This window comes from Anabas testudineus, chromosome 19 (assembly GCF_900324465.2).
Source record: "Anabas testudineus chromosome 19, fAnaTes1.2, whole genome shotgun sequence".
NCBI classification, from domain to species: domain Eukaryota; kingdom Metazoa; phylum Chordata; class Actinopteri; order Anabantiformes; family Anabantidae; genus Anabas; species Anabas testudineus.
The window spans coordinates 11493186-11511499 of record NC_046628.1 but is presented as its reverse complement, the minus strand read 5'-3'; the positions used below and the strand labels follow the sequence as shown (position 1 = coordinate 11511499).

The 18314-nt window shown below is 42.5% G+C and overlaps 1 protein-coding gene across 3 annotated transcripts in view; it reads left to right on the top strand.

Annotated features, from left to right (window-relative positions):
- Positions 1-18314, top strand: part of LOC113156055 (zinc finger MIZ domain-containing protein 1-like) — a 94541-nt gene that overhangs the window by 55375 nt on the left and 20852 nt on the right. For all 3 annotated transcript variants that reach the window (XM_026350888.1, XM_026350887.1, XM_026350886.1), the window contains 3 exons: positions 6302-6421; positions 11247-11360; positions 14812-14917. In XM_026350888.1, coding sequence (XP_026206673.1) covers positions 6353-6421; positions 11247-11360; positions 14812-14917 — 289 coding nt within the window. In that variant the 5' untranslated portion in view covers positions 6302-6352. The remainder of the gene's footprint in view (positions 1-6301; positions 6422-11246; positions 11361-14811; positions 14918-18314) is intronic.

Below are 18314 nucleotides of genomic sequence, written 5' to 3'. Positions count from 1 at the left end.
CAGCAAGGCTCATAGAGCACTTCGGAGACATGAGGCTAGCTGGCTAGCTGTTTGCTCCACGCCGCTCTGCATTTGGTGGGGTGACATGCAGTCATGTGGCTCATCTGTGCTGCCTCCAGGGCCCCAGGGGAATTGACCCTGCCACCCCTCCTCCCCTGCTATTAGCGTAAGGGTGAAAGGAAATTAAAAGAGTAGCTGTTCAGAGGAGGCGGCGGAGGGCAAATAGAAGGAGAAACCAGCATGATGCTCCTCATGTCTGTATGTGGCTAGGACCATCATCTCTCCCTGTGCTTGCTCCAAGAAGCAGACAAGTTGGAGGGCGGGTGGGGGCTTGGTGGTGAAAAGCAGTTGGCCCCCATCTGCTTTTATTCTTTTTTTTTTATCGCAGGCAGCGATCGCCCTCTGAGACTTGGTGAAACGTTACACTTGGTTAGAGAGGAGATATTGCTTAGCCCCTCTATGATCCCTGACCCTCTGTTTTCTTCTTCTGCTGCAGTTGGGGGGGGGTGGCAGTAGGCAGTAGTGTAGCTTCAACCACCTCACCCTTCTGCCTGTCCCCACCACCGGGCTCCCTTTGCTTTTCTAATCACGCTGCAGATGTGCCTGATGGCTGAACAATCTCTGTGTACTGAACGTGGGGCTCCCACAGGAATCCAGGAGGCTTGCTTATGTGAGCTGTCGTGAAAAAAAAAAAGTGAGAGGGCAGATAGGGAAGGGAGGGAGTGAATGTGGGTCTGTGTGAGAGAGAGAGTGAGTGAGTTAGCGGGAGAACAGGAGATGGAGAAAGACAGAGGAGAAGAGAGAGAGATCAGTGAACAGCAACCAGCGCAGTAGGGCTCCTTGGATGGAGTGTGTATATGTGTGTGTGTGTGTGTGTGAGTGAGTGGCACAACTGTGAGCCCGCCCTCGCTCACGGTTGCCTCTGGAGCTGCAGACCAAACCACATTAAATAAAAGAAATCCATTCCCAAGCCTGTTAAGGAGCCATGTGGGGAGGTGTGAGTGTGTGTGCACTTGAATAGCTGCGTGTCCATATGTGTGTGCAGCAGAGAAATGGGGGAAGGGAGGAGGAGGTGATGGAGAAGGGCTGAGGGGAGGGGAGGTAAAGCAGGGAGGTGGGACAGGCAGGAGGCAGCTCATATTATCCTCCGTGCCAGCTCTAGATGGAGCCTGCCGGGGATTATGGCACATTCTGTAAAGCAACAATGGAAGCGGTGCTGATTCGTACACATTTCCATCCTCTCTGCTTTTTCCTCCGTCGAACAAACACAGCTTTGTCCTCGCTGCCTGTCTGGCCACTTACCAGGGAGAGAACCAGGCAGACACCTGGAATCCTAGAGCTGCCCTCTCCAAACTAAACACCCCTCCCTCAGTGCAAGAAAACATCTCTACAATGTTGAGATAATTAAAGAGGAGCTTTCACGCCGGCCTCGGCTGACAGTCGGAAGAAAACAAGACATATCTCTGAATCAAAGCTCATTATAATCACGGGGGTGAAAAGATGCTTCTTCCCCGTCCTCCTCCCTCCCTCTCTACCTCCCCCACCCCCGTCATCTTTATAACCTTTAAGCGAGTGCTGCGAACAGCCAAACCCTAGTCAATGATGGCGCAGATTAGTCCTTTATTGCCTAATTCACCTACAATAGACGGCATGCGGGGACACAATCACCTTGAGCAGCGAGTTTCAGTGTGTCCCCACGAGGTGCAAGAATGATGCTGATTTCTCCGCCCAGGCCACCTTGTTCCATTTTAATAGTGTCAGCAGTACTTTGAGCTTCAGATTACTGAGGCGTGTGTGTGTTTCTGTGGATGTGTTGGTTGAGGGGGGGTGTTTCACACAGCTCTACGGAGGTGTAACACCCTGCCTGTAGTGTTGTTGTAAAGCACATTAGGAGTGACTGAGGGTGTTGTTATGGTATCATGATGCTGGTCCAGCAGTCACGGGAAGGTGAGAAGATCTTTGTGTCTACGTGTCTGTGTTTGTGTGTCTGGTCGGGACAGTGGCTTTCTGCAGCCATGCTCACCTCCCCACCTGTAGAAATTCATTGATACTTCAGCTGAGCATATTCAAACAAGGCTCATCCCTTAAAGCTGCTTTAATTATAGCCCCTCTCCTCTTTTTCTTACTTGACCTTCAACAAGTTTGACACTAGAAGACTTTTTCCACATTTATCTGTCAATAAGGGAAAGTTTCTTTGTGCTCAGCTTTAAGTAGAGTGTCTCACGTGGATGTAAGAGATCCGTGTTAAATTTAAATTCTTTACAATTGGGTGTTATTGTTGAAACGCGACTGTTTCCAGATTATTTCAGTGAGAGCATAGTTATTATAACCACTTACCAAAACTACTACAATAATGCCCAACTTGTAATAAGCATGAAATACCCTTAAACGAACGTGTGTCTGTCCCCAGAGTATCTTAAATATTTTGGCCCACGATCTATTTATATGAATAAATTAAATCTGTTTACCACTTTCCAGCACTTCAACAGCTCAGCTGAGAGACTGTGTAACGCGGCGAGGGTTCATGATCCATTTGTTCTGCTGTGATGGTGGGACAAGGCTAATCATTGTCTGCTCCTCTCACCTTCACACTGTTTTTATCATGCAGAGCACAGGTGCCCAACATATCTATGTCACATTAACAGGCTAGAACCTCACTTTGAAGGTGGGTTGAGTTTGGAGTGTGTGAAATAATGATTAGATCCCAAACTGTTATTGTGACAGTTCAAAAAAACGGCCTCTCTCACTTACTGGAGATCATTTTATGCTGTGTTTGTCTTCACTCAATAATATTTAGCGTCACCATCTTTTAGTCCCACGCTATGTCATCAAATTAAATCCAAAGCCCTTTTCAAGGTACACTTATGTAACATGATCACGTAATGAGACAAACATGGACCCTGCCTGACAGGAGACAATCCTGTCCTCTGTGGGGTGCCGCGAGGAAACAAAGCTTTTAAAGTGGTGGTACAGGAAGAAAGAAAAACATTGTTTTACCCTAGAGGTGGGCTGATAGCACTGTGAAAAGCCCATTTGAAGAGGTAGGCCTCATCTGTCATTGGGCAATGGAAGGGGCAGCCATGCAGAAGCCCCCTGATTATAAAGAGATAATTTCATCCAATCCTCTGGTGGTGCTCCATCGCTTTGCCGCCATACTCCACTGCCTTTCATATTTGTTCCCAGCCTGCATCTCCTCACCCGTTTTGTTTTATTACAGCTCCCACTCAATACATATATTTTAGCTCCCTCTTGAAAAGGGAAGTAAAGCAGCTCTCTCTCCTCCCCTCCCACCTCCACTTCCCCCCCATGTGTCTTTTGTTGTGCAGGAATCCACAGCCCTCAACTTGTTGTGTAACGCCTGCCGTGCAATTTGCAGTAAATTAGGCTCAAGTAACGCATGTATGTATGTATGTATGTATGTATGCATCAGTACCAATTTCCTCTCACACACCAAAAGTGTACAGCAGGATTTCTGGGGTAACTAGCTGAATCAAGGCAAATAAGTTCATACAAGGTAATGGCGCAGAGAAAACTATAAATGATAACATCTGTATGATAGAAAAGAGCAAATAAATAGGGGCAAGCTCAGAATCCCATCTGTTGTTGTATCTCCCATCTTTAATTTGGCTTTTGCTAGTTATTAAAGATATAACAAAGCTCTAGTGCTTAATTAATAAGTGAATATCCGGCAATTCAATTACTCTCCAACATGCCATGTCATACTTTTTTTTTTTAATTATCTTAAAATATGTGGACACAGGTTTTAAAGTGCAGTGAGGTCAGAGGTATTGTTTGATATGTGTTTAACAGAAAAAGAAACAGTGGATGGCAGCCCAGCCTTTTTCTTGACTCTGATTTTTACTCACTGTTGGAGCTAAGAGAGATGACATCGAGAGAGAGAGAGAGAAAGAGAGCGAAGGGAAGAGAGACAGAGAGAGCAGGTCGACTTGCTCATCAATAACCACAAGGTCAGACAGGCAGTGCTGGGCTGAGTGGGCCCTGTCAGGAAGCAGCAGCTGAGGATTTGCAGAGCTTGTAAAGGCTTAAAGCAACACCGCTCCGCTTTCTTTGTGCCACTAGCCAGGGCTTTGAAGGGCCAGGGAGACACCTGCTGGTGGCTGAGGGGCACAATGGTGCAAGGCCGACCTGGCCAATGATCAGCCCAATATCAGCTGGCACAGAAAAAGGACTGAGGGTAGTGTAACAACAGCCAGCACCCGTAGTGGATGGGTGATACTTCTTCTTGGGTGTGTGTCTTCCTTATTTGAAATAGTTATTACTTTTATTCTATTCTAAATGATGTTGATACATTTTATAATTGTCTATTTAATATATTAATTCATTCTTTTATTAAAATTTTCAAATTGCTTTTTACTAACAATAATAGTTTTGACTCCTATATATAACTATATATGCTTTTAAATGACCTTGTAGAATTTATACCAATAAATATTTATCAGACTTTATGTGAGTCACCAAGGCATAAGATCAGACCCCCCGACGCCTTAAAGTCAGCCTATATGAGACTTGAAAAAAACGTCAACAAACAGATACTTTTTATCTGCAAAGGGAGTGAAAACAACTCCAGTGTCTCTTTTTATGAGATTTCTAATTTATGGAGAGGAATGCACTAGTGTGCCCTTCTCTCCTCTCAAGTACAGGTATGAGCGGCTCCAATAGGTAGCATAAAAGCTCTTTTCGCTGTCTAGTGGAGTAGATTACTGGCCCTGCCGTTAAATCCAGCTAGAGACCCCTAAGTGAGTATTATCAGTGTGATGCAGCATGCTGCCTCTTCTCTCTCTCTCCCCCTCATCTCGTTGGTACTCCGTGCAGTGAAATTTCTCACTGTGTGATGGTAATGGAGAAACATGGCGTGTTGGGAGGGGGAGGCTGAGTGATGGGGGTGAGAGATGATGTGCTGCAAGAGGAGGTGCCCCTGCAGTAGCAAGAGACTGAAGATTGAGACAGCCTGAGATAAAGAGGGAGTGTGGTGGGGAGAAGATGGAGTAGCGTACTTGCCACCACCACTTGTATATGTGTTCATTAATTCACTTAATCCTCTTCTTAAAGTTGCAGGTCACTATGAGTTTATAGCCAACACACAGAGGATGTGATTTTTATTTGACACTGAATGCAACATTAAATCAGAACTCAATAGGCCAAATTGATAAATTTTAATGTAGCTTGTAAACATTTTCACTTGTGACAACTATACAGGTGAGAAAAGGCATGTGAACCTTTTGGAATTTCATGGTTTTCAGCGTTAATTTGTCATAAAATGCGATTTGCTCTTCATCTAAGTCAAGAGTATTAACAAATATAATGTGCCTAAAATAATATCACACAAAAAATTATGTTTGTGTCTTTATTGAGAACAATCATAAAACCTTGTGAGTGGAAATACTATGTGAACCCCTTGAATAATGACTATGCCATCTTTTTGCTCCCCACAAGAAGATGGTGCTTATGTGTGCCACTTATTGCTGCTAAAGGGGGTCAACTAGTAATTAATTCCAAGGGTTCACATACTTTTTCCACTATGAGACATGAAAGATTTACTTTAGAAAACCATTAAATTCCAAAAGGTTTACATACTTTTCCTGCCACTGTATGTAGTGTGTCAGATCACAACCTCATTGTTTGCAATTTGTGAAAAATTATTCCTGTGGAAAAAATCGAGAGAGAAATTTTCCATAAGCTGCTGCTTCAAAATCAATAGTGCTTTGTAAGGGGTTTTGCTAGGGGAAATCTTATGTAGCTGTAGAGTGGTGGGAGGAGGGGGGAGAAATGAAATGTAGCGCATGTCTGGGCCTAGGGTACAGATAATTGTTAACCAAAGATTGCATAATGGCTAAGTAATGTAAACAGGGAACCACATGCCAAGTTAATGTTCTCACAGGCCAGGATGGAAGGGTTTCATGCAGTTTTCTGAGGAAATGCTGACAGACTGGGCTCAACAGAACGCGTGTATGTGTCTCTCCACCTCTGTTCATTTTCGCCCCGAGGTGCTTTAAACATGGTCAGACATCCTTTCTAAGTCATCCAGTGCATCCGCTCTGAAGGTGTGTAGCAGCGTTCGGGGCAACCGCCAGAGCTTGTTAAGGGTGTCACAGGAGCTGAGAGGAATGTCATCCTTTCGGCTCTCTGAGGTGCTTGTCACCTGCAAAATCAATATCCCCCTGCTCACAGCACCACACACACATCTATAGACACACTAAACTGCAATATCCTAGCGGTGATGGGATTGGCAGCTTCCCTGGAAAGAGGCGAGCTTTAACATGTGTCTGTGTTTCTGTTGCAGAACGCTCCAGTTTAATGGCTGGCAGGTAGAGGCCAACAAGGGACAATCAATATGAACTCGATTCCGTCGATGGACAGACACATACAGCAGACCAATGACCGTCTGCAGTGTATCAAACAGGTGAGACAGTGATCAGTTTACCAGGTTGCTTTATATTAATGTTACATTAAGTGAGGGGTTGACACATAAGACAGATTTACGCTGCTGCTTGTAACAGATGGTGAAAAGTGACAACATAAGTATATTTACATAAATATTGTTTTTAAGATCTTGAGGTTCCAGGATTTTCAATTTGGAAAACTTTTTACATTCACTTCTACATATTTCTGTTACATTAATCAGATGCCAAAAAAAAGTGAGGTCCTTAGAAGTTCAGATAAACAGAAGTGTAATAGCTTAAAGATGGTGCAGTGATAGCAAGAAAATCAGAATTGTCCATATTGTACAAGGCTTTCTTCAAAAGCAACAATATGATCCGCTGATGTAGTTTAAAGTGCCAGAAAGTAAAATGCATTAGTCAGACTCACTTGGAACTGCTACAGTGCAGTAATAAAATACTGCTTAGAGGATACCACACCAATCTCTGCAAGAAACCAGTCTATAAATATAAGGACTTTTACTCTTACTTCACTTTTAAACACGGTGGTGTACCATGTAAACAGACGGAAACTAGATGCATTATGTCAACAAACTATGTACAGATATTTGGCAATTCAATTCTGACCTCAGAATGACGTTTTCACCGATGTAATTTGTTCCATTGGTTTGCTGTTGCCTGAGAAAAGGAAACTAACACTTTCCTTTTCCAAGTTTGTGCTTGTACACTACACATAAATACACACACTCACAATCGTGGCCAGAATGTGTCTGACTCTTCCTGTTTAGCTGCTGTTAGTGACTAATCTGTTCAGGCCTATTATCTGGACTGTGGTGTGACTCAGGTTACTGACTGAGGTCAAAGAGCGGAGGCTCCCCTCCCTCCCCCATCATCGCCTTTCTTTCTTTCTCCACCACTGCTGACTCCCAGCAAGTCCTTTTGTTCTCCTCTCACCACCATTTACTCCGGGACGAATATCTGGCAGAATTAAACAGACATACTTGCATAACCCCGGGCTACATGGCTCTCCCTTTGATCTCTTCTCTTAACTGACAGCCCATTTTGTTTCTGGGCTCTGTGCAGGTCCACCTCCTGAAAACTACATCAACAGGCCTTTGGGGCAATGCATGGGGCTTGCACTTAAACGCAAGTGTGGACACGGCAAATTGTTTTACACTCAACAGGGAATTCCCAGCTATTACTGAGAAAGAGAAAGAGTGAGTTGAGTAAGGAGAAAGGCTTTGATGTTCTTAAGTAATAAGTGAAAGAAGTAAACACTTTCTTCACAGCAAGATGCTACAGGAAATATTCAATATCCTCTCCTTCTTTAGCTATACAGGAGGTGAAAGTAGGTTTCACTGTTGCTAATAACCGAAGGATTATAATCAAGGAAATCCACAGAACAGGAAAAGGAATACAAAAGTTTACAACAGTTCAAGTGTCGCGGGGTTAAATGCATTAACCCGGCTAGACAAAAATTTAAACAAACTCGTCCCTGTATAAGCAGTTGAGGAAGCAGCACATGGGTAAACATGCCAATTAGAGAGATCCATGGCATACAAGGGGGCCTCCAGTCCATCTAATAAATGGTTAAGCGTCAGGTCATTTCAAACCAACCAGTAAGAGCCAGCACCCTGCTAATAGAGGCAGCTTTGTGCCGCAGACAATCAGGGTTTGGAAAGCCCACATAATAAATACCATTTATGTCCTGCCAATTAGACTAGCAGTGAGCCCATTCAGCCGGCCGACTATTCTCCTCCCCGCACACAAAGATGATCATCAGGGGAGATCAGAACAATTAACTCACTATCTTCTCCCCCTGCTCCCCATTGTCCAATATCCAAGCCATTAAAATATTTAAGGAAATATTGTAAACCAATCCAGCTGTTTGCTTTAATTGAAAGTGTGGGCATGTTGAAATTTGGCATCTTGGAGCAGGGATATAAATGAAGCCTCCTTCATTGTCTTGTTGTTTTCAGGGAGATGTGACATGTCTGTCTGAATACTCCCAGCCAGTGCAGCGGACAGGGGAACAAATTGATTTTGTTGCTCAAATGATAAATTACTGCTGAGTGCAATGATAATGTGGAGGAAATTGGAATCTGTCGGCCTGATTGAATCACAGGTTGAAAGTTAAATCAGAAATCATTATCGTGGTAATTCCTAAATTACGGTCGTGTTGTGAAATTGCAATAATATGATTTTATGACAATAATTTAACAAAACCTGCTCATTTTTTTGCCCCAGTACACAAAATCTAATACAGATCGTCTCATTTACTTCAGCAGCGTTTGACACCAGTGTTGAAATAGTTGGAAAATAGGATCATAACAAAGGCGTACGACAAGGCGGACTCTTAATTCTCTGTTGAATCTGTTTTGATTCCAGCGTTATTCATTTTAATTTGGTTTATTTTGAAAGATTTAATGATTTATACGCAAAGGTGAATTGATTAACTCATACTTTCACATGAATACAATGAAAATACCAGTAGCGTTTGTTTCCTTGGTTGCGTGCAAGTCATGCAAAGTACCTCAAGGGACTGTACTGTGTCCGTAAAAGCTGAAACAACAAAATAAATATTTTAACTTGTTTAGCTCGAAACAAATGAGCATGTTTGAAAAGTAACCTGGCTAGACACTGTAGCGCACATTTTCTTCTTGGTAGTTTGTTTCCCTCTTGAGTCTTAGAATTGCACCATTGTGAATACTTTGGGGATGATGGGCTTTGTGATACTGCTGGTATCTATTTCAGAGACAATATTTTTCCTCTCACTGTGGGGAAGCCAGTTTGCTGTCAGACTCTCCACTCACTGATACGTACAGGGGGTACAGGCGGAAACTATGAACTCTCCTCTCGCTGCAGGAACACTTCCTCAGACTGTACGCATCAATATTTCAAGAAAAGCTGGAAGAAGCCTCTCTATATTGCTTTACAGGCGATGCAGCTGTTTTTGTCTGCCACTGTGTTCTTTCCCGGGTTAATTGTCGCCATTAATATGTTGTCATTCCTCTGGGGCGTCAGTAAATGTAGAACAACAACAGCAGCAAAACCAAAAGCTGCCATTCTGAAAGGAAAGGGAGCCTTTGCTAGATCGCGTGCGCTGTCACATTCAGTTTAACTGCAGATGTGCAGATCAAGTTGTTTCCAGACATGACTACAGAGAATGATTGTATCTGCTGAAAGCTGTATTCTCAGGATACAGCAAGTCCAGTCTGTCTTTGTTTCTCTCAAACTGGTCCGAGCTTTAACTAGAGTGTAAATGTTGGAGGATCAGTCTCACCCAGGGGACGGGAATAGGCGGGAGTGAGGGGTCTCTTGGCCACTAGTTTAGGTTTGATTGGTGGGTTTTGGCCGGAGAAAGGGGAACATCTGTGGCGTAGCAGTGCCAAGCTCTACATGTGACAGCCACACTGGTGGGACCAATTGTTCTGAGTGCAAAGAACAGTAATCACTTCAAGCCCAAGTGGTGGTGGTGTGTTTTTTTTCTCCTCTCTACATATTCTCCTTCCTCCCCCCTTTCCATCCTTGGTGCACTGATTGCGTGTGTTGTCTAGCTTCCAGACTCGTCTAAATTTAGCATCTGTGTACGTGTGTGTTTCTCCAGGAGACTTTATCCACCAGTAGAATTTACACGCTCAGCAACCCCACCACGCCTCGTCTTAGTCTCCCAACAAAGACATGTTGGGCAAGTGGGGAACAGTCTTGGACAGAGCAGAAAATAAACAAGACTGGTTTCATCCAGCCCTTGTCAAATGCTGGCTTTGTAAATTGATATGAAAGCTGCCTTATCAAATCCTGACCTCTGCTGCCCCCTAAAGAGCAAACAAGAAACAAACACTGTGAGGCAGTGACTGTACTGCTGTCACTTGCTTTTCTCCTTTTCTCCCTGACAGTGAAATCAAAGCACACAGACATGTTAAGAAGGCAGCCATTCACTTTAAGCTGACAAACCTCTCTATTTACCTTTGATGCCATGAAGTGGGAGTCCATTTGTTCCTGGTTTGTACAAGTGCACTACAAAGGCTTGTGAGCATAATCTCTGCAAAGGCAACAGATTACTGCAGAGTGGAGGTGGTGTGTCTGCTCTTCTACGTATAAAGTGATTCATATTGAGGTCTGAAAGCTTTTAGAGAAGAAATGACCAACAGTGTGTCCAATGTGGCGACCCAGAGAGGTCCACTTTGCAGTTTCCTTTGCTGCACTACAGCAAAACAGACAACAGAGTGGGCTTGTGGTTCCAGAAGGGGAATGAATGCCATAAAGGGGTGCCTGCAGGTCAAGGAGCCTGTTGTCAGATAAAGTCACAGCACAGCTCAGGGTCGGCTGGTGAAATAAGGGCTTCCTCAACTATTCATGCAGCCATACAGGGAGATTTATTGCACTCAGTGGAAAGTCAGTGCTACAGAAACCTGGGGAGAGTGAAGTAGAAGCCATAGTCTAATGGTCATGTACCCCTTCAGCATTAGCACATTAAACCTGCAGCAGAAGTAATCTAAAGTGTATCACATGTTTGAAAAGGATCCAAATCCTATAAGCATAAAGGCAAAACAGTTTTTAAAGTTGAGGAATACATCATAATAAATTATTTTCTGCATGTAACTTATTGATATATTTGATATCGGGTGTATTTGTGTGGTCATATACGTAGTGCATATATTTTGCTACTATGGAGTATTGGACGATATCCAGAACTGTCTCATCCTCCCTTGCTGTGCTTAGTCTTAGTCCACAAATAAACAAATGAATACATAACTTGATATAGATATCATTTCCATTCTGTGTCCTTGTGACCTTTGAATGTTGCTGGATTGTAACATGTCTCAAATCTCTCTTTTTTTTCCCCAGCACTTACAAAATCCAGCAAATTTCCAAACAGCAGCGACTGAACTGCTGGACTGGTGCGGCGACCCCCGAGCCTTCCAACGCCCCTTTGAGCAAAGCCTGATGGGATGCCTAACGGTAAGTCGCCAGTCGTGACCCTCTCTGCAGTCTCGTACTTTCAGGGTCAAAGACAGGGAAAGGGCCAATGAAACAACTGCTGTATTGGCTCTTTTCATAACACCCTCAAGGATGCAGGAGAACTAATGTTTAGCTGCTGGATCATCACCGAGGTCACTAGAAAATAAAAAGTATTTCAGCCTGGAGAAACTATTGAGATTCAGCCACCTTCCAGTGACTTCACTTACAGTTTGTGCTGTGGCTCATGAAATTGGCACACTGGAACACAAAAATGACGAGTGCGATAGTTTCCTCAAACCACAAAGCAATCAGTGCTTATGAGGAAATATGGTTTCAAAGACCTTAATTCCCCTACTTAAATGTCTAGGGGCTTTTGATTAATTGAATAATTAGTGCCCATGACATTTATTTAAAAATACTTGACTGCTTTGAGATGTACTGTAAACAAAGAGAAGATTTTGGCCAGAGTGGTAGCTTGTATCAGACTAATTCGCTTATTTTGACTAGATTTAATCAGACATAGATGGAAAAGCTAAATGTCTGAAATGTTGTCCCAGACTGAGAAAAGAGGTAAAGTTCAAGTTCAGTGCATGTGGAAAGGAACAACCCACCGGTAATTTCAATCTAACTCTGCACAGGGTTGAAACAGGCTCTGAAAAGCTTGTAACTCCTTCGCAGAGGGATGACAGTTGTCAACTTGGACATTCATTTCGCAAACCATTCCTAATTCATTACTTCATAGTCCATATATTATTTCCAGCACTGAACAAAACTCTAAGCTGTTTATGTTTGACCCATTAGCAAAATTAAGAAGGTGTAAGCAACTATGATATCAACAAAGGGGCGATGTTCATTTATCTGTATTTTGGTGAATTTCGTTTTGGAGCATGCAGGGCATACAGATAGGCAGATAGTGCTCGGAGAAATTTCTATGGATGATGGTGTTTTTGTTTGTTTGTTTTTGCCGTGGCTGTCAGCCACCTTGGAATCCATTGTAACCATTGTGAATCCAAGCTGCCTGCAGCTGCTGTCTGCCACAAAGGAGCAAGCTACAAACTGTTCAGATGAGCCACATCTCAAACTTGCAGGTGGTGAGAGATTTTTAATAGATTTTTGTTGGAGTATTTCATTATGAACAACCCAAATGACTTCTTCTGGTTTATTCGAAGTCAGTGTAAGCGAAGGTGATTACTAAATTGAGGACTTGCTCCCTATTGTCTACACATTTTGAGACAGAACAGACAAACAGGTAGAACAATGGCTGGACTGCAGATATATCACTCACCTGTCACCTTGGGCCATACTGTGCTGTGTCATTTCCATACTGCCTCAAGCAGCAGATAATAGATACAGCAGCAAGAAAAAGAATCTCATGGTTTTCTGCAGTAATGTGTCATAAAATGTGATCTGATCTTCATCTAAGTCAAGAGTATGAACAAATATAATGTGCCTAAAATAACACAAAAATATTCTGATCTTTTATGTCTTTATTGAGAACAACAATAAAAATGGAATAATGACCTCTAAAAAGCGAATTGGAGTCGGGTACGTTTTATTTGTTAATACTCTTGACTTAGATGAAGATGAGATAAATTAATGCAGAAAACCGTGAAATATTCAAAAGGTTCACATACTTTTTCTTGCCGCTGTACATACAACTCCTGTAGTGTGCAATTTGTAACTCTGCCATGTGAGTGGTGCTACAGCTGGCAAAGAAACCTGAGAGAATTGTACTTGTGTAACTGCCATTCAAGTGATTGTTTGTGTTAGTGCTTTAATGTGCAGCAGCAGGTGCCTTTTCCTCCATTTCTCCAATTCAATTTGTTTCCTGCCGTGAAAATCTCAAGGCTTTTCCTTTTGGTTTATGGGTTGTATAGACCTTAGCGTGAACCACACTGGCAGGGAGCACAGAGAATCAAATGTGATTGTGAAATTACCCAGTCTCAGACTGTAATGGTAAACACTTCAGTGTGCATGTTCTTATGATGATGGCATTTGATGATGTCAAACAAGGCGGCTGCACTGCAAAAATATATAAAAACAATCAGCTAATTAATGTGTAATCACGAGAAAATGTCTATGGTACTAAAATAAGCAATCTGCTAATGGGAAAATTGTGTAATGGTGTTCAATAATAGCTTGTTGAAAGTTTGAAATTCAATTAAATTGAGGCCACATATCTGACCTTAACATTTAGGGGAAAATTACATGATATGATAATGATGATAATATGAGCAATAAAACATTCAACATTTAAGAAAGAGGGTAAACTAGGTTGTTTATCTTCGCATTAATCTCAGTGTAGGAGTGGGTGTTGCATTATTATCACTATAGCTGTGTGTTCAAAGGCAACAAAATATGTATATAATTATTATTTTAAAAAGCAAACTTAACTCTTAGGCAAGATGAGAAAAGATGAAAGAGAAGATCAACCGGAATAATCCCATTCTTATTTTGAATAATTAACTCCTATATTGTGCTGGAAAAATGGGCATTGTCATTAGGAGCATGTTAACATGCTAATACGTTGTGTTTCATAGTTTTTCAGGCTGATTTCAAGAAATCCTTTCAATTCATTTCTTTTCCTCTGTGCACGGCGCTGCAGCTCTGATTGGATTTGTTAAATAAATAAGACTTTAAATGTAAAGGCACGTGTTTGCCTTATGGTAGACAATCCACCACAACCACAGTGGCTGTAAACAATTTAAGGTCTGAAATTAGAACTACTTGTTGTAACTTCTAACACTGGAATTACCGTTTAGCAAAATGTCCCCCACAAGTTTAGATTTTAATTAGGTAGCCTATACTCATATCTTCTTCTTAATGGGGGATTCCTATAAATAAAGGCCAGATATACATACTCTGTTTTGGTGTCACGTAAAGGCTATACTTACAGAAGATAATGATACGGTGCAGGCAGCAGTGTTCAGCTGTACTACCTCAGGGCTTGTCTTGAAGTTCACAGTGTGACGGCGAGATCTCAACTATGAAAGCCCAGGCAGGGAGAAGAATCTTCCCCTAGTGAGGCCCATCAGGCCACACAGGCCTTAGGATTTCATAAAGGTCAAAATGACTTGAGTGGCTCTCTTTGAGCTGATAATGGTGATAGTAAATCAAAGCAACATGCGCCACAGAAGGGGAGATTTACATCGCCTCCTAAGCCATGTGGATATTTCTCTTAATGTTTACTTTCCGTGGACATCACTGCACTAGACGTGTTTTCTCCTCAGCTCGTTGTCTTATGTAATACTGGAAAAATGTCAAGACTAAATAGTAAGTAGGACGTTGTAGAGTTTTTTTCAGTTTTGCACGAAATACATTTGAAAAATACTTTATCTCACCATTGTCTCTGTGTCATTAGTTAATTTCTCAGAAGGCTTCAGATCTTTAGACCATTAGAGACTATCTGACGGTGTGCTGACTGTGTGCCGCTTGCTGTGGTTGTTTTCAGGTGGTCAGCCGCGTAGCAGCGCAGCAGGGCTTCGACTTGGACCTGGGTTACCGGCTCCTGGCCGTGTGCGCTGCCAACAGGGATAAGTTCACTCCAAAATCAGCAGGTAAGACCAGAGTTTTCTCAACCGCCGTCGCAAGCCATCTGGCCATGCTGGTCTGTTCAGGCTCAAAGTTCCTGTCTGCATTCTTGGCAGCTTTTTTGTGATATACACCCATTGCTACTAGACTGTAGAGGATCGTAACACTCCAGAAAAGTACTAGAACAGCGTTTAAAGTACACTATATGGATACTGTATTGACTAGTCTGACTTTTTAACTTATTTATCAGTTTGCTCCAAAGATTTATAAGGATAAACAATGATCAATGAGTATTTTACGGCTCTATACGTGATACGATTTTTTAAACTAGAATTGTAATGCTTTTTCCTCCTCAGCCGCACTGAATATTACATATTACTTTTCAATATCTGCATGAACTTTTCTCATCTACATTTTATATCTCACTTCCAAACTTGTTCACAACACGGACAGCTGTATCTATATATTTTTTATTTCTCTGGAGTTTTAGATAAAGTGCATACAGCAGAATATTCCATTTGTCATACACAACAAAAAAAACTACTGTATCAGTGACGATGAGTCCCTGTTTTCATATAGCTCCATCATCTTGGTACAGTGATGGATTGTTGGGTCAGATGTAGACTGCTAAATGTTGTTATCAAGCTGGCTGGAAAAGTATGCTGAAGCATGATGGAATGAAGATGTATATGCTGTCAGCAGGTTTGAAGATAACAGGAATATTCTGTACTGTTGTACAGTTTTTGATTTGTTGCTTCCACCTGTGTTGGATTTTGAAGAACGTGGTATTCTGCTATTGCTTCTGTGTGTTCGGCCACAGAGCCTTCGTAAGTTAACTAGGATATAAAAGCCAGAGTCACATATTGTTTGAATTTTCACTTGTGTTGCCTTTTCTAATTTATGGCGTTCATGGTTTTATACGTGGTTATATGAGGTTTCAAATCATGCGATGTCACTCGTGTGTCAACCACAGGAGGGGGATCACTCTCTGTCTGTAATTAACTTACACCACCAAACGTTCTATTTCTACTTAATGCTAAATCAAATCTCAGGCCATACTTTATGGACTTAGAGAAGATTGCCAACTGATTCTGGGAATAATTTCCTGCAACGGTAGTCATTTGGAAAACGGCAACTACTCATGTCTAGGCATCATCCCAAAGTGCATTTCATGGACAATTATGTACCTGTATATGCGGGAATATTTAGAAAGGAGAAGCCTATAAAGAGGGAGAGTCACTGGAAACCACTGCAAAGACATTCCCCTGCAAAAGCTCTTCAGAGTGGAGGCCCCAGTTAAGGAGGTTGTTAAGGCGGAGAAAAAACACTCTGTGGCAGCCAAGGGAGATGGCTCTTAAACGACTCTCCCACAGGGCCCCAAGGGGAGCACCCACTCCCCGGCATCCAGTGGGGCCGTTGCCAAGTGACAGGGGAAGGTAGTGAGTCACATGATGGGGCCAATGTGGCGGCAGCAGGTCAGCCATCCAACACCGGAGACAGACAGGTCAGGAGAGTTTTCAAAGTCCTACAGAGCCAAGAACAAACCCGAGGAGCTAGATTTGCCAAGAATGAGGAGAATGTCGTGTTTAATTGAGCACAGTGTCTAAAATATGTTTAGCCAAATCTGACATTTTACCTGAATGTGATTTAAGCTGACATTAAACTGCTGCTCAGAGTGGAAAGTCTATTTCATATTTTCAGTTTACCAACTGTTGTGTAATAAGCTTTTATTGTTCTAAAGAGACAAAACCCTCCTACGTCATGTTTGTTCCTTATCTCTGCTATCAACAGGGCTTGTGTAGGCCGAACTCTAGGAGTAGCATAAGTCTCATAATCACTCACCCGTTCACTCACATCATGCATCTTGTAATCTGCTCTGAAAATATATGTTAGAAGTGAGATCTCGGTTGGTTACTAGTGGAGCTGTCGGCCGCAGACATCAGGTCAGTGGTTGAGCACTAATAAGTAAATCGCATTTGGTGTCCCATTTAACCAAGCTTAACTTGTCTTGGCTCTGACACACGGCGTGGCTGAGCCATTACATTTCTGTTATGTCATCTATATTCCTCTGCTGAACATGTGGGGAAATTGAGGGGGAAATTGTGCTGAAGGAAGGTTAGAGCTGATTTCAGCAATAGGAAATCAATGTTCACAGTCAACTTACAGCTGAAACAGGTTGTAGCTTTGACAAATTGATTCATCATGAAATGCCTCCAACAGTTAAAGGCATTAGTTTGTTTAATTTTTGTTGGAAAAAGCTTGGAAGGGCAACATTCGATTAAACAAACCCTGATCCTAATGGCACCAGCAATGTGTACGTATCTTCTCACCTGAGGAAAACCTCATTATCACCTCTTAATAATTGTGTTAGTTATCAAATGCATATGAATATGTGCAATGTGAGTTTGTATAACAGAATTCTACTCACGTTTCTACTCCAGATTTAGTGAATTGTACCACTGAGCTTTTTAATAGATGTACTCAGGGGGATCAGCCAGTTGTAGTCCTTTTGCCTTTTTGCAAGTGGGACACAATGCTCGGGTAGATCTGGGGGAGGGGCGTCTGTCTGCTAGTAGTGACCTCTTTGTGAATGAGATTAGCCTGCTCTATTAATCGGTGATTACTTGGACTGTCTTACCACAGGGCGAAGCCATGCACGTGGAGCTGTAGCAACATCAAAGCAGCAAGATCATTTGCTCGGCGTGGATAAACTCATCAGGGCCTCCTCTTTCTCTCTCACGCCATCACAGGGTACATTACAAGCCCTGTTAGGCCCGTTTCATCAGTGTCACACCCCTCCTGCAGGAGCGTAATGGTTCCGTCTGGTTCGAAAGTGTCTACAAAATGCTTAATCACGATTTTTCCTTCAAGAGGGCCACAGCGGCACATTCCCAATCATTTGCACCTCAGCAGTCTTGTGGAATTCCTCAGCTCTAAGGAGTGAAAGGAGGCATCGATTTAAAAGGGGGTGGGGGGGTTAGTCAAAGTTTTCAGTTCCTCAAGGCGTGCATTCCCTCATGTAACAAACGCCTGGTAAACCAGCAATTCAGCTGATAATTAGTTGGGCTTCTTGCTCTGTCAAGCTGTGTTGTCTTTACACTTGTTCTTCCATAGGGTTTTCAGGTTTGATTGGTGAACGTAGTGGGTTGGATGGTTGTAGTCGACAGTATTTGGGATTAAAAAGCATCTAAGCAACAGTGTTTTTGTACTTTGTTTCGTGTGTTTAGTTGTTTTGACAGGGGTGGGGGGTTTACAGAATGACTGTGCATGCTGGTTCCTCAGTTTTCCAACAAGTTTGAGCATGAAGAAGCAGAATCCACGATCCAGAGGTGTTGTGCTTGTTTTGCAGTTGTAAGATTAGGCAGTGTGACCAACAACGACTGTTACTATAGGATAGAAAAATACGTATTAGAAAAGAGCCTT